This window comes from Solenopsis invicta, chromosome 6 (genome assembly GCF_016802725.1).
Source record: "Solenopsis invicta isolate M01_SB chromosome 6, UNIL_Sinv_3.0, whole genome shotgun sequence".
Taxonomy (NCBI): Eukaryota; Metazoa; Arthropoda; class Insecta; order Hymenoptera; family Formicidae; genus Solenopsis; species Solenopsis invicta.
The window spans coordinates 13426009-13443391 of NC_052669.1; the positions used below are offsets into that span (position 1 = coordinate 13426009).

The 17383-nt window shown below is 34.0% G+C and overlaps 1 protein-coding gene across 1 annotated transcript; it reads left to right on the forward strand.

Moving 5' to 3' along the window:
* The first annotated feature begins 4508 nt into the window (after positions 1-4508).
* On the forward strand, positions 4509-17140 carry LOC120358086 (zinc finger MYM-type protein 1-like). The gene is made up of 6 exons (XM_039450805.1): positions 4509-4755; positions 10473-10712; positions 10803-11201; positions 11334-11675; positions 16959-16990; positions 17066-17140. Exons 1-6 carry the CDS (start codon positions 4509-4511, stop codon positions 17138-17140), a joined length of 1335 nt encoding a protein of 444 aa, XP_039306739.1.
* Positions 17141-17383: the final 243 nt, after the last annotated feature.

Below are 17383 nucleotides of genomic sequence, written 5' to 3' on the forward strand. Positions count from 1 at the left end.
TCATGTTATGACGACACGGTGTGTTTGATTTCTGTTTCCTTTATGTCTATAAGTTTTGCTGCATTTTTTGCTACAATTTTTTTAACATGCAATGACGCAGTGCCTGCTCCATTTTGCTATTTTTCTGTTAATATTAACTGAAACAGCAAATTATGCTTGGCTGCTGCCTGACTTTTATCAACATAATGAATCATAAATTAGCAATTCGTTCTTCCGTCCAATTTGGTTATTAGGGTTTAATTAATGTTAAATAAACATTTAATAAATTTTTAATAAATATTATTGTTATAATGAATTGTACAATAAATAATTAATATTGAATAAATATTAAAAAAGCATTTAAAAAATTGTGTGTTGATTGGGATATACTTTGATAATCACAAAACTCAATTTAATAAATAATTGTGCCAAATTGTTAGTTCGACACTGCAGCAAGCACTCGTGAAAAAGCAATGTAGCGCGATGGTTAGCAGGACAATGAAGCAAAAGCCTTAAATAAAATTGAGTTTATTTCGCGATACAAACCCTCATAATTTCCCAACACAGAGAGATTGCAGGAACATTGCAGAATGATTTCATTGAAACATTGTAACCCATACAGCACAGAAAATTCCAGCAACATTGCAGCAACGTTGCAATGTTGCAGATTGCAATGCAATATTACGGAGACATTGCAGAAACATAAATTAACAATATGCCTGCAACATCGCATGGCATATACCAGTAATATTCCGGAAACATTGCAATATCATAATTTTTTAATAAAGTAGTGGCAATAAAGAGCCAAAGCAGAATATTCACGTATAATAATATATTAATTTAACTCATCCATAATTATTCATCTGCATTTAGCAAACTAAGGTCGGGCGACATTACTAAATTTTCCGCTGAATTTCTACATTCCCTAAGACTACAACCGTCCATATATCGACTGTAAGTCGGCTCATCCAAGTCAGGTTTTCAGAGTTGACTGCAAGTCGACTTTGCATAGACGTCTGCAGACGTCTTCAAATGTTGACTTTAAGACGTCTAAAAAAAGGCATGCGGTCCCGTGGTGCTGTGTGCATCATAGTATTGTTAAAAAACATAAATATTTATATCAATAGACGAAATAGGTCCATATATGAAAAAACCTCGATCTACAGCTCAATGAACAAACAGTATTTTTTAATAAAAATTTTTTTATATTTAATTTAATTATTGTATTATATTGATATATATTTTCTGATTGCATCTTATTTAAACAAATAACAGAAAAGTTATTCCAGATGCTATTCTGCATTTGCAAAATTAGTAAAAAAAACTATAATTTTATATTTGTTTATATAAATATTGTGCTTTAATTATACATATTTCATTTTTTCGATAACGTATATTGACCTGATCTACCAGTTATATACACATATTAGCATAAAGTGTTCACAGGTCATCATGAGGAATCAGTTCGCAGCGATCACGGAGGTCAAGCAACGTTCACCGGAGTCGCGACTTGGATGGGTAACCGCTTGGAAATTTCCGAAAAAATATTCCCAAGATTTTTCTTTTGCGAAAAATGTTTCTTAAAATGTTACATAAATATTATTTTGTTTATTGGAATTATGTGATGTAATAATATTTATGTAAATATTTTGGAAAAATGGAATATTTCAATGCAATATTTCAAAAAGCGGACATCTTATAACGAATTTAGTTGGTCTGCACCAGTGTGCACTGATGCATATTAAGGTCAACGTACATGAATTGATGTAAGATGTGTGTTCATTGTTAATATAAATATATAAACATATTAAATTATGAAATTTTCTTTTTATGTTATTTGATAAGATACAAATATTAAAAATTTTGCCAATCGTGATATTCGCAATTTATTTTTATTCTAGATTTATTGTACAACGGCTTTAATCCCACATAGCACGTAATATTGCAGTGATATCACAGCAATATCACTTTTTCATTGCAATATTACAAATTAAATATTGCAGAAATATTACGAAATATTACTGTGATATCACAGTAATATCAAAATGTCCGCGAAAACGCATTACAGTAATATTATGATATTTCACAGTAATATTACTGTGACATTTCACAATATTTCTATGATGTTTACGTAAAATTTAAATGATATTGCAAGGAATTAATTATTATTTTAATTATTTTAATTAATTATTTTAATTTCTTTTATTTTTATTGTTATTCTTAATATTATTTTCATATTGTTGTACAAGTAATATATATTAGACATAGAAAAAAATAATTATGTTTATTAAAACAATAATGTAAACGTAATAAATGTTTAATTTACAAAAAATATCTCTTGTGTCCTTTTTCATTTTTTTTTAAAAAGATTTAATTTGAATTATGATTTTAATTTATGTTCAAGATTAAATATCAATACAAAATATTATTTATATGTAAAAATATAAAATTTTATGTGAAACAGCGTTCCACACGCACATCACATTGGGAAAAGAATCAGAACGAGTATTCATCTCCAAATTACAACAAGCAACAATTTTCCTTAAAATCTCACTGAAGTGTGAGCTAGCGAGTCGGCCGCGGTGGCGTCTAGATATAACACCTGTGGCTGCACTTGATTCACGAGAAGATCTCCAGCGGCGCGGCCACCTAGCGGTGTTGTCAGCACTCATTTGTTTGCGTGGAGTATTATACACACGGTGGGACCGCATAGCGGCTGTGCACGCGCTTGCTTGTTTTGTCGTATGTTGTGACGGTCGGTGACCGAGCCGCAACGTTATATACATACATATAATTAACGAACATTGTAAAATACCTAATTAATGATGGAATATATATGTTACGTCCTGCGGAGTAACGATTCTTTCCTTCGCAACCAGCGGATACTCTAATTAACGGGCAGAGCGGCGGTGATCTGACCCCGATCCCAAGAATACCGTGACTCTTACGGCAAAAATCAGATGTTACGAAGTGACAAGTAGTTATAAATTTACCAATTAAGGAGATCTGAGGTGACACCGTTGCTCGACGCCGGAAACACCCAAGATAGTAAAATCAGGGAGATGGAAGACACACGTGTGTACCCCTTTGAGTTCTGATGTCCGACACCCGCATAGCAACAAATCAAAGAATTTTTGACATTTAATGCTTCCGAGAGTTCAATTGTCAAACCTGCCGCTTTCTCGGATAACAATTACCGAGGAACATAAAAAAGTCGTAAAAGCAAATATTGCACGTGGGTGTATTAATGAATAAAGTGGTGCACACGGCCCTCGATGGGACAAAGGGAATCATAGATGAAAAATAGTATAAATAGGTGCGTCTTCTAGCGGAGCGAGTAGTCTAGTCTAGTCTTCATTCCTCGTCCGAATCGCAGTTCCGTGGCATCTTGCATGTCCGAGTTCTGCGACTCTCGGATACGCGGCCTTTAAACTCGTGTGGAGCACAAGTCTCGGTCGGGAAAGTGCCATAGTGAAAACCGGCATATTTGGGATCTGGCAACCATTCTCCATCGCACCTGCAATCCTTTTGGCTGAATTGTTCGTCTCCCGCTGAGTTTGGCCCCAGTTTGGAGGTCTGCGGCCCCGAGAGTATCACATTTGTCAACTCTAACAGTTTAACCAACATGTAGTAAGTTCCAAACATAAGTTTACCTTTCCTGACTGGCTTTTCTCTCTTACGGGTGATCTATACATATTCACATTCACAACTTCCCTTCCGACCATTTCTGATTACCTTTACCTTTTCTTGGATCGAATCGAACTCTGTTTGATTCGATTCAACCTTGATTTCCATTTTGGATTAAATCGAGTTTCGGCTCGATTTGATTCAAAGAAATTTATATTTTTATTCTTCTGGATTGAATCGAACTCTGTTTGATTCGATTCAACCTTGATTTCCATTTTGGATTAAATCGAGTTTCGGCTCGTTTTGATTCAAAGAAATTTATACTTTCTGGATATGAATCGGCCTCCGCCGATTCGATTTAGACTTACACTGTTTTCTAATTCAACTACCTTCCCATCCTCTCTCCTCAGTAAAAACTTTTTTTATTTATTTATTTTTTTTTCTCTTTTGTATATTAGAGAGAAAAGGGGGTCGAATTTTTTTTTTTATTATTTCGTTCTAGTAAATGACCATATTCCACTAAAAATACACAAAAATAAGTCTCGCGCCGAAGCCCGCCACCGTCGGAATCGCAGAAACCGGAGAGCAAGGAAGCTTGCTGCGTCACTCAATCTCCCTTCTGAAGCAATACCGTTTATCGCTAACTTATTTAAATTAGGAACCTTACATAACAAACAATTAAATATTTTGATAACTTCCGGTAACACACCCGCCAATTCTCCCGCTGAACCCTTTTACTCTCCAGTCCCTCTCGACGAAGAGAAACCGTCAACCTCCTCCAAACACGTAAATTCACCCGCAAGTTCTTCCCCTGAACCCTCATATTCTCCGGTCCCTCTCGAAGAAGAGGAATTAACCCCCTCCGAACACGTAAACTCCTCACCTCTACTTCGAGTCAACTCATGTATAGGATCTTCCCCGATTCCCCTATCTCCCTGTCTCCACCTCCAAACCCCGAGGTTCGGGACTTCGAAGGAGAAAGATTTCTGCGGAGATCTCCGAACCTCGAGTTCCTCGATTTCGAGGAGGAGAAAGAAGTTCCCTTAGAGCCTCCGATCCTCGGATCTCACAATTTCGAGGACGAACGTCCTTCCCCTTCTCCCGTCCACAGCGTGGAATATCTAGACGAGCTTCCACCACTTTCACCTCGTTCGTTTTTCGCTCCTGGCCCCCTCCAGTCGTTAAACGCCATCCTGTCTGTCCTTCCTTTGTGTTCCAATCTCCTCCCTCCTGGCGCATTTACAATCGGGCCTGACCAGTTCGATCTGGAAACCGTTCGCGCCTATCTTCCCCACCTCTCTCCTGACGGAACTATTCCCGTCTTCTTTCCCCACACGTACCCAAATTATTACTTAGTCCCGAAATTAATGTTCCTCAACCATTTTCGCCCCAATTTCGCTACTGTAACAGAAATTAGAGAATAATATTTCTAGACAATATAGACACAATTATACATACATACATACGAATACCCTGTTCGTCGCACCAGTATAGGATATTATGAATGTAAATATATATATATATATATATATATACAGGGTGTCCCATTTTAATCCATCCACGCAAATATTTTCGTTCCCTTGCATTTTACAAGAAAATGTTTCAGACAAAAGTTGTATGGTTTCGAGGGGGACATAAGATGGTGTCATTAATTTGACCTCGAATAGTTGCTTAAAGGTCACATGAAGGTCACCTTCAATTTTTTAAATAGAACTGCCTATTTTTTATTGCATATTCTTGTAGCTTATCTCGAGACGTTTCCAAAACACTATAAACAAATGTCTTTCCGTTAAGTATTTTGGGAGTTGTGACGCTTGAAAGTTGGTGGGCCATTTTAATCCATCCACGCAAATATTTCCGTTCCCTTGCATTTTACAAGAAAATGTTTCAGACAAAAGTTGTATGGTTCAAAGGGAGCCAACCGTTGATGACCTTGAACTTGACCTTGAAGTCGATTTTCAAAGTCATTTTAAGATTAACAAGTGTTTTTTCAATGGAAACCCGTATTTTTGATCCCGGATTTGGAAAGAGCACAAAATTTTTCGTAAAAAATATGTACCCATGTTAGGGCCTAAAAGTGGACCATAAGGGACTTTTAGACGAAAACAAGTGATTTTATTTTAGCACTACCTTTAGCATTACCCAGGAACAACGACGTGGACGTAGTAGTTTTCTGTTCCCTTTGGGGTGCTTGATTAACGTGTGTAGTGCTAAATACTTTAGCACAAAAGGTAGTGCTAAAATAAAATCACTTGTTTTCGTCTAAAAGTCCCCTATGGTCCACTTTTAGGCCCTAACATGGGTACATATTTTTTATGCAAAATTTTGTGCTCTTTCCAAATCCGGGATCAAAAATACGGGTTTCCATTGAAAAAACACTTGTTAATCTTAAAATGACTTTAAAAATCGACTTCAAGGTCAAGTTCAAGGTCATCAACGGTTGGCCCCCTTTGAACCATACAACTTTTGTCTGAAACATTTTCTTGTAAAATGCAAGGGAACGGAAATATTTGCGTGGATGGATTAAAATGGCCCACCAACTTTCAAGCGTCACAACTCCCAAAATACTTAACGGAAAGACATTTGTTTATAGTGTTTTGGAAACGTCTCGAGATAAGCTACAAGAATATGCAATAAAAAATAGGCAGTTCTATTTAAAAAATTGAAGTTGACCTTCATGTGACCTTTAAGCAACTATTCGAGGTCAAATTAATGACACCATCTTATGTCCCCCTCGAAACCATACAACTTTTGTCTGAAACATTTTCTTGTAAAATGCAAGGAAACGGAAATATTTGCGTGGATGGATTAAAATGGGACATCCTGTATATATATATATATATATATATATATAATCGTAATTGTTAATCTTCAACTTTATATCACAAGTCTGCGGATTTTTCGCTTTTTAATTACTAATTTGTGTTCCTTAACAACTCCAATTTGTAATAAATTACTTTCATATAGAATTAATTTTTTTTTTATTTATATTTACCTTCCATTATTTTCTTTCAATAAACTGATGATTGACTATAAGGAAATTTGATTGATTTCTCAACCTGACTCATTATCCCTCGCTCTATTAAGCCAAGCACTAGGTCCGATCCCGAGGTAAAACAATTAAATTTGCTGCCTCAAAACAGGACCAAGGGACGCGAGACACCCCCGGGTGTTTGTCGTTGGTCTCACTGACCCATATACCCTGGGTTGTCGACGCGGCCTGTAGTGCCTTCTGTGCACGTTCTCAAGTTGTTACGACCCTCCCTTCTCCCCATATTTTACCGATCCTTTTTCAACTCTGGACGTAACATATATAATCATATTTTTTAATAGAGTTAAAAAAAAGTGAAATCTAAAGAAAAATTTGTTGGAAATTTAATATTTTAATTAAATGAAAAACCTTTTACTGTGGTGTATAATAGTCTAATCAATATTAATGAATAAACTATTTTACAAAATAATGTACCAAGCACTAAATATTAAACAACATAAAAATGTATATTTTTTCAAAAACTTCTAAATGTACCTTAAAATATTTATTGCCAAATGAATAATAAATGTGTATTGACAAAACTTTTGTAAACATTTTCTTTAAAAAAATTCCTCATAACAAAAATTTTTAAAAATTTAAATCGATTTTTGTGCTCCTGTAAAAATTATAAATGGCAATAAGACAAATACAAAGGTTTTTCTGTAATTTTTTAATGAAATCATTACCCACACAACACATGGACGTCCCCGGACGTCCAATACATGTCCACAAAAGTCCTTGTAATGTCCTAGTATCTCGTACGTCCATAGGACGTTCCAAAGACGTCCGAAGGACATCCTGGTTTATCATAGCTGCAGTATGACGTTTGTAGGACATCCGCAGGACATATTTGGGATGATTCGTAATATTTAACATATTATGTATATTAAACATGTATTAAACATACATAATAAATATATTCGAAAATTGCGTTGTTCTTTATATTAAATAAAACATTTTGAAGATGTTCTAAGGACGTTCTTTAAATGTCTAGCAGATATTGGCAGATACGTTCCGAAAAGGTCCGCTATATACATATATGTCAACAAAGTTGAGTATTTTTATTATTATCATTATTATCATTATTAGTATAACACAAGAATTTTATAAATTATAAAATTATAAAGATAATTTTTCGTGTTAAAAAATATTTAACAAAAGATATATTTAACCATATATAAACATAAACTACAAATTTTGATAATACGAGAAGCTTTAATATACAGTATATAGCTTTTTAATAAAATATATTATTCGTTAATATTTAATATTTTATTATATATAATATTTAAATTATGTAATATTTAATACATATGTATAATACTATAACGATTAATTTAATATGCTATTTAACGGCTATTTTATTTGTGAGGAAAATCTTACTCAAAATATAAATAAATAATAACGTATATTATATCAAGTAAAATTTTTCTTGGAAAAAAACGTTTTGGAACGTAAACTTAAAATATAAAGAAAGTAATTATATATCTAGCAGGTATAATAAAAAGTATATATATTTGATTTACAGAATCATATCTGTTTACATGATTCTGTGAATCAAATACATGTATACATTAAAATTCGATTTAATTATAATTTATGAAATCCTGTAATTTCGGATTGAAATGAATTTAACAAGTGAGTGCTGGCACCACCGCTAGGCGGCCACGCCGCGAGAGATCTTCTCGTGAGTCGAATGCGGCCACGAGCGTTATATCTAGGCGCCACCGCGGCCGACTCCCCAGCTCATAACTTCAGTAAGACTTTTAGGAGCTGTTTGTTGTAACCTCGAGACGAATACTCACTCTCAGTCTTTTCAAATGTGACGTGTGTGGAACGCTGTTCCACATAAATTTTTATAATTTTTACATGTAAATAACAATTTGTATTGTTATTTAATCTTGTACAAAAATTAAATATTTAATTCAAATTTAATCTTTTTTTAGTCTTTTTCAACGAAAAGGATACAAGAAATATTTTTTTGTAAATTAAACATTTATAACGTTTTATATTAATGTATTCTGTTTTAATAAATCTATCTGGGTTCCGATTTTATAATATTTTCAATCTGTCTTTACACCATATTTTTGGTGCAGAAATCTCGATTGATTCAGATTACTTTTTTTTCGGTTTTAATCGCACATTTTCGGCAGGGTTAATACTACTTTTACTAATAAATATCATTTTTTTACTAAATAAAGTCCTAATCGCGCAATATAAAATAATGTCCAAACAACGTCCATAAAAGTCCTTTTTATGTCCTGCTGAGACGTCCTAACGACTTCCATTTGACGTCAGAAGGCGGTACATTGTACGTCCGAAGGACGTTTCTTAGACGTCTACAAGACACAATTAGTATGTCATCTGGACGTCAAGACATGTCCGACCGCGACGTCCATTGGACGTCTAAAGGACGTCCTTATGTTGCGTGGGTATTGATCTAGTTGTAAAGCAATAATTAAATTGATAGATTACATAGAAGAGCGTACATTATAGTTTATATATACAGTTTAAGGGATAAACTAAGTAAATATCTAAATTAATAATAAAGTTAATTAATTTTTTTTCTTAACTTTCACTTTCATTCCACGAAAGGGCAAAGACATAATTATTTTGTTTGTAAGTTGATTTCTTCTATAGGATTCATCAAAATTACCAAGAATATTATGGATATTGAAAATATCGAAATTAATCAAAGAGATAGTGACGATGCATTAATAAGACATAATAAAAAAGTCATTTGACATTACCTTGTTCTTTGGAATTAAATATTGCAACAATATATTGCAATGATATCACTGGAATATTTTAATGTTATTATCACTGTGTAATATCACAGTAATATTTCTGTGATATTCCTGTGATATCACTAGAATACTTCAATGTCATTATCACTGCGTAATATCACAGTAATAGTTCTGTGATATTTTACAGTAATATGTAATATTTTTGTGATATTGCAATATTTCTGTGATATCACAGAAATATTACGTGCTATGTGGAAAATAATGAATATAACTATTTTACTAACATTTGTTTACTATTTACACAGTAATAATATCAGATACAAACTGCATGTCAAAACAATTATAAATTATAATTATCAGGGCTGGATTTACTATAGGGGCTTAATGGGCTATAGTCCAGGGCGGCAAAATATAGGGGCGGCAAAATATGGAGACACGACGCGCCGCAGCATGTCATGCCGCGGCGCGTCGTGCCGCAGGACCGCGTTTCAGAGGCGGCATACGGCTGAGGTTCAATCGTACGCCGCGGTGTGTCGTGCCCACCGAAACCCTATCTCGCAAAAGAAGTTAGACCTCGATTATTACATATATGAGATCGAGCCCGGCGGCCGGCAACGATACTTACGATACGTGAGAATTAGCGTGCGACAATATTATATCCATTTGTGTTTCATACTTTATGTTTTATCTTTTGTATTTTAAAATCAAATAAATTTCTTGATTAGTATATATAAATTTTAGTTATTAATCGCAGTTTTTTACGTTTTTTTCCTTTTACTTCCTTTTTTATAATTTGCATTAGATTGCTGTCGCAGCCTTCAACTTTTTTTATATATTATATAAGAAACATGAGTGACGGACGAATACGGTTAAGTGGAAGTCAATACAAGAAACGTAGGTTGGATAAGGCTGAGAGAGAACGTAGTATCGTAGAAAAAACTCTTAAAATTGATAGTTTCTTTAATCAACCGAAAGTTGTTAATCAACTAAATAACTTTGAAAAACCAGCCATTTCCATTGCTGATTCTTCAAAACAGCTCCTTCCCATTACTGATTCGGATAATAAATCAAAGAAATTGTACCAACAGCTTGTGACATAGACCCTAATTCTAATTTCACATCAAAGTCCCCAGAGCCAACTACTTCGTCTTCTATTACTAATATCAATCAAAGTAATAATTTGGCAGTTAATTCTAATGTGATTGTAAAGGATCCAGCTTTATGGGTAATAAACGATGCTACACGTAAATACGTTTTGCAGCATGGAATTAACCAAGATCATGTTCATGATAAAAATTTTGATTTTTCCCGCTCAAAGAGACTTTGTGGTAAGCAATATCGATATTTAAATGAATCTTTATTTAAAACCCAACTTGTCAATGGCCAAATAGTAAAGCGATCGTATTTAATGTACTCAGAAAGTTCTGGTTCAGTGTTTGGTGTTCCTTGTCAATTATTTGGTGGAACTACAAAAATAGCAAAAGAAGGATTTGACGACTGGAAGCATGGCAATGATGCATTGAAAAATCACGAGAATTCTTTTGAACACAAGTCGTGTGTTTTAGAAATGAAAATGAGATCAAACACTCTTGGAAAAATTGATACACATTTTTCTTGTCAAATAGACACAGAGAAAAAGTACTGGCGCAACGTTTTAAAACGGGTTATAGCCACTGTCCGTGCTTTGGTAACTGCAGGTTTACCTTTAAGAGGTCATATCGAGAAGTTTGGTTCGTCAAGCAGTGGTAACTTTATAATGTGTCTTGAACTTATTTCTGAATTCGATCCTTTTTTGGCAGAGCATATAGCTAAGTACGGTAATCCAGGTCAAGGCCACACTTCGTATTTATCTTTTACTACATATGAACATTTCGTTAAGTTAATGGCTGAAGAAGTAACGAAACAAATAATTAAAGAATTAAAGAGTGCCAAGTATTTTTCTATTATAGTAGATTCAAGTCCAGACATATCTCATACTGATCAACTTGCAGTGATTGTGAGATATGTTTTGGAAAATGGACATCCTGTAGAGAGGTTTCTGTGTTTTGTTCCGAATGCTGGTCATAAATCAATCGAACTTTTTGATGCTGTTGTCACTGTGCTTGTGGGTTTTGATATCGATATTGCAAATTGTAGAGGTCAATCATATGATAATGTCATGAATATGTCTGGAAAATATGCCGGATTACAAGCTAGAATTAATGAAATTTCTCCAAATGCTGTATACTCTCTTTGCTCAGCTCATTCCCTGAATTTAGTTGGAGAACATGCAGCAAGTTGTTGTAAAGAAAGTAATGACTTTTTCTTCTTCTTCAAAATTTGTATGTATTTTTTTCAAGTTCTACTTATCGCTGGGAAATATTACAGAGACATTTAACATAGCGTGAAAACAGAACTCTAAAAGGCTTGTCACAAACACGATGGTCAGCCCGTTATGACGCGTGTCAGAGTCTTAATAAAGATTGAATGAAGTGATTGAGGTTCTTACATCAATTGCGGAAGTTGAAACAGAAAACTCTTGTACTCGATGTGAAGCTTCAGGTATCCTCCGACAACTACAACGTCTTGAAACAGCTATTCTTTCTTCAGTATGGGATAATTTATTACAGAGATTTTATTTTTCTAGCAAGAAGCTCCAAGCAGCTGACATTGATCTTTATACTGTAGCAGAACTATACGGTTCACTAATAAACTATGTTGAAAGTATTAGGAAAACTTTTGATACCTACGAAAATGCTGCTCTTAAAAAATCATTTGTTACAGAGAATGAAGATATATCGAAAAGAAAAAAGATAAAAAAACTCCAAGACGGTGAATCACGAAATTTTGAAACCGAATTTATTGGGCGAGAAAACTTTAAAATCAATACTTTTTATGTCATAATTGATAGAATAGTTGCAGAGTTAGAACGTCGAAAAGCAGTCTATGAAAAGTTAAGCACGAGTTTTGGTTTTTTAACTAAAGGAATTACAATGGATGATAAAACTATTGCTAAAAATGCAGCCAGATTAAGTAATGAATACAAAGAAGACTTGCCAGATTCAGAATCGTTTCAAAATGAATGTCTCCATTTCTTTGGATTTTTAAAAAATTTAAATGAACCTCCAAGCACTATTCGAGAGATCTGCAAAATGATTTACGATAAAGGCCTCCAAGAAGTATATCCTTACATTAATATCGTACTTAGAATCTTCTTATGCATAGCTGTAACAAACTGTTCAGCAGAAAGATCTTTCTCAGTATTACCGCGCGTCAAAAATTATCTCCGATCTACGATGTGTGATGAACGTCTCAACTATTCAGCAGTTCTTACAATTGAGTCAGAAATCGCAAAACGTATAAATTATGATGATATAATTGATTCATTTGCTAATGCTCAGTCGCGTAGAAAGGTAATAAAATAAGTAATAATTGAAAAAGTAATTCACAATTAAAGGACCTTCATTTAACAAGTATTTTATTGTCAAAATCAACATTTTAATTAAAAATTAAACTATAATACAATCAAATAAAAAAATAAACTTTAAAAAATTAAAAAAAAATTAAAAAACAAGAAAACACAAAAAAACAAAAAACCGGAGTGTGAAATCCTATCGTGCAGCCTTCTCGTGGCACACTTTGAGTGGTATTTAATAATTCATTTAATATAATAAATAATTAATTATAATACCAGCTAATGCGCGTAGTTTTTTTGCAATATTATAACAGAGTGACCCAGAAAATCTGCCCATGCCCTCATGGGTTGATAGAGTAAGTAAAACTGAGAAGAAAAGTTCCTTACCATTTTTCGAAATTCGCAATAGTTAACGAGATAAAAATTAATTAAAGTCGGCGAATGAAGGCGTACTTTCTCTACACACCGCGCGCGGGACCGCCTAGCCGTCACCAAGCTCTTGGCTCGGCGACAGCCAGGCGGTCCCCCCCGCGCGCGGTAGTTGCTGCTTTACTCGCTCCTCGCCGCGCCGCCTGGTCCTAGCTTGGTGACGGCTAGACGATCCCGCGCGCGGCGGGTAGGGAAAGTACGCTTTCATTCGCCGACTTTAATTAATTTTTATCTCGTTAACTATTGCGAATTTCGAAAAATGGTAAAGGACTTTTCTTCTCAATTTTACTTGCTCTATCAACCCATGAAGGCATGGGCAGATTTTCTGGGTCACCCTGTATATACAAGTTGACAAGTTATATCCTAATATTAACCTATTAAAAGCTGTTACATTTGGAATTTATTTTACACAGGCATTAGACTTGTTAAGTTAAAAGTTGTTACACTTAGGAATCATCATGTTCAGGTCGCGTTATGCATTTCTTATAAAAATTCTAATTTTCACTGTACAAGGGGCGGCTGCTACTTTTCAGCCCCAAGCGATAAAATACGTAAATCCGCGCCTGAATCCAGTGTTTTCCAACTTTTATGTCACTTTACAGATAAAAGATTTTTACATTTATATCACTGGAACGGATGCCGTTTCTCAAGCGAACATTTTTAACCTCATTTTCTATGCGATGTTGAAAACGATGTCAAATATGATCTAAATGTATAATCCGTGGGTAAATGATATCAAATAATCGATATTTATCCGTGATAACATTGTATCACACAATGTTTATGATTATAATACTTCATTACATACCTGTCTTTTCTCTTATCAATGCACAAAATAGGTCGGAGAGGTATGCTGGGTTCGGAAATACACTGCACTGATACATACTAAGGGTGCAATCAACTGGACACTACAAATGCTTCGAAGCATTTGATTAATCAATCAGAACAAAGAATTTTTCAAATTGACCAATCAAAGGATGTTAACTTGACCGCACTCTGATACACACCGACTACCAAGTACCTTATAGCGTTTTCGATTGGGATGCACTAGCTGCACTCAGTGTCAGGCGCGTGTTCGATTAGCAGTGCCAATGTGCACTTGGCTAGTGTCACGTGTTCGTTTGAACGCACGACACTCGCATAGTGCGCACTCAGTGCGCACTAAGTGGCACGAGATATTTTGACCGTGCCAGTTCAGTGCACTGGATGCATGCAAGCATCAGTGCATTATTATAAGCAATAACGAACAAAGTTTCAAATTTGAAAGAATGAGCAATCCGGATTTGGATCTTTTTAATATTTTGGAGACATTTTTGGAATCTTCTAGTTCAAGCGAGGAAGAAGAAATAATTGCAATCTTCCGAACTAGAAGAATAATTCCAAAAACTGTAAATTATGTAGCATGTGTGAAAAAAAATGGATAATGACACCGTAAGTGTTATATCTTTTATACAAGTACATCAATTTTATCCCTTTTTTAAAATATAATTAATTATTTGATGTAATATAATAGCATTTCTTTAATAATTATATACTATTTAATTACATATAGTAAAAATCATTACTTACTGAGCACGAGATTACTTTTTCGAGGTTACTTTTTTTTTAGCGTGATCTATTATAATTAACTCAAGTGACACTTGCACTGAAAATTTGGGCGTGTTCTTTTGCATTTGCACTATTCAGTGCAACTCATGGAACTTGTCCAGTGTTGGCGTGAACTGAGTGCGCACTGGTGCGCACTAACTTTTTCCCAATCGAAAACGCTATTAATTAATTAATTAATTATAATTACCTTAATTAATGGCGGGAAGTATTGACAGAGAGGAACCTCTCTAGTATTGGAACCGACTAAAAATAGTTTTGCTATTAAGTTAAGTTAGGTTAATAAAATTTTGCGTATTTTAAATTATATAATATCAAAATGTATGTAATATAACCGTTATTATATAACATGCAATATTGTAATTATATTGCTGTTTGTCTATTATAACACATTAATAACAGGCATCATAATAGTTTCATAATCTAGTTATATTGCATGTATAAAGTAATATTATATAATTATAATATAAATAGAATGTAACATCTGTTATATTACATGTTACTCCTATATTATATAACATACATATTGTGTTTACTGGGATATTACAATGTTTCAATTAAATCATTCTACAATGGTCTTGCAATCTCTCTGTGCTGTATAGGTAGGTTTGAATCCCGCCGGCGCCGACATGCGTTTTCAAAAATTTATAAAATAATGCGTAATTGTAATAAGTGAATTAAAATGTTATATGTGAAACAATAGATACAGATTAAGCTATAAGAAAAATAAAATCTGTTAAAAAAAAATTAAATTTTTTTGTTGGTCTGGGAAACATCAGATTTGATCTGTATTTGGTGTCATTCTGTCAGCACGTTTGAAAACAGATTTGGTTTGTATTTGGCATTATTTTGTCAATGCATTTGATAACAAATTTGGTTTGTGTTTAATGCCATTTTGTCATCACGTTATTATTATCAAATTTGTTTTGGTATTGGTTTCAATTTGACTTCAGATATGTTCGTCAGATTTGGTTTACATTGGGCATCCTAATGCGGACACAGTAGGATACGATTTTGGTATGAAATTCCGCTTGAATTTTGTGCCAATTGGATATCCTTTTGCGTACAAAATGTTTACTGGATAGTAACGTCGCCCAACCTTAATTTGCTAAATGTGGATGAATAATTACAGAAGAGTTAAATTAATATATTATTGTACGCGAATATTCCGCTTTAGCTCTTTATTGCCATTACTTTATTAAAAAATTATGATATTGCAATGTTTCCGGAATATTACTGGCATATGCAATGAGATGTTATTGCAGGAATATTGTTAACCCTTAAACACATATTGAAAATTTTCCTAGATTTTTGATCGCTTACTGTGTAAAGACGAAATAAGAAAAAAAATTCGGTCTAGGTAGAAAAAAGTTTGAATTCTCCTCTATAGAGTCATATATAAAGAGAGAAGCAATATTGATGTTCGAAGCTCTGATTGATAATCTGATTGATACTTGATTGGCTAAGCGAGCAGCCATATTGTGACCACAGCTGTTTGTTGAATGATACGTATGTAGTACCGGGGCGAAGTTGGCTGTCGGAATAATAGCTACAGCAATTTACAAAATACCATTTGATTGCTAGTCGTTTGCTAGCGTTTGCATGTTTTTTTGTTTTGTTTGCATACTAATTAGTTTAGATGGAAAATCAAAATTAAAAATTGGACAAGTTTTACTAGGTGAAATTGCGATTTGACCATTTATCTCATGATTTCGTGAATATTTCGGTGTCAAATCGTTTGCTAGTCGTTTGCTAGTTCCGTATATATATGTATTACATCGATAAATTGCGTCATAGTTTATTTATTAATAAATGTAAATTATATAGAAACCGTAAGCCTAGTTACTTTTTAGATGACCCAATGCGCATGCGTCAGTTTTGTTCCGCTGGGTGGTATACCTGCAACTGCATGAGAATTCGGCGTAATTGTATATTACATTTAAATTTACAGTAAACATTGAACGTATAATACTCGTCCGATACAAAAAATAATTTGGAAATCGCCGATTGCATCATTCACAATTGGCCATTAGAGCAAATTCATCAGTATGTGCGGATGTGTCCGTTACCAGAAATTTTTTTAATCCGCCGATTGCGTAGCAATCGACAATTATTAACTTGACTTGTGTAAATGGCGCAATTCCAGGGTTGCAGAAGCACTATACTTATTACGCCGCTGTAAGTTGTTATACATTTGTGTGCATAATCACGTATTTTAAAAACGCATTTTCATCAAATTATCGTTTGTTGCAGTCGTTGAGGAGAGCGTTAACCAGGATGGAGGCGTCTGCGCTTCTGGCACAAACCTTGATGCCCGATAATCTGTGATAATTCTTTGTCATATAATTTTTTAAATTATTTAAAGTGATTAAAAAATCAAGCGAAGATCAAATTCGATCAGTTCTGTAACGAAGTAATTTCTAAGCAAGTCGCCGCCTCTAATCTTACAAAAAATTTATCTAATTGTACCACGAGTGTGGTGATGGAAGGGATGAGTGTTATACCGAAGACACCACTGAAAAAGATTTGGTAAGAAAAGTTCAATATGTTAACAGTCAATTTTGATACCGT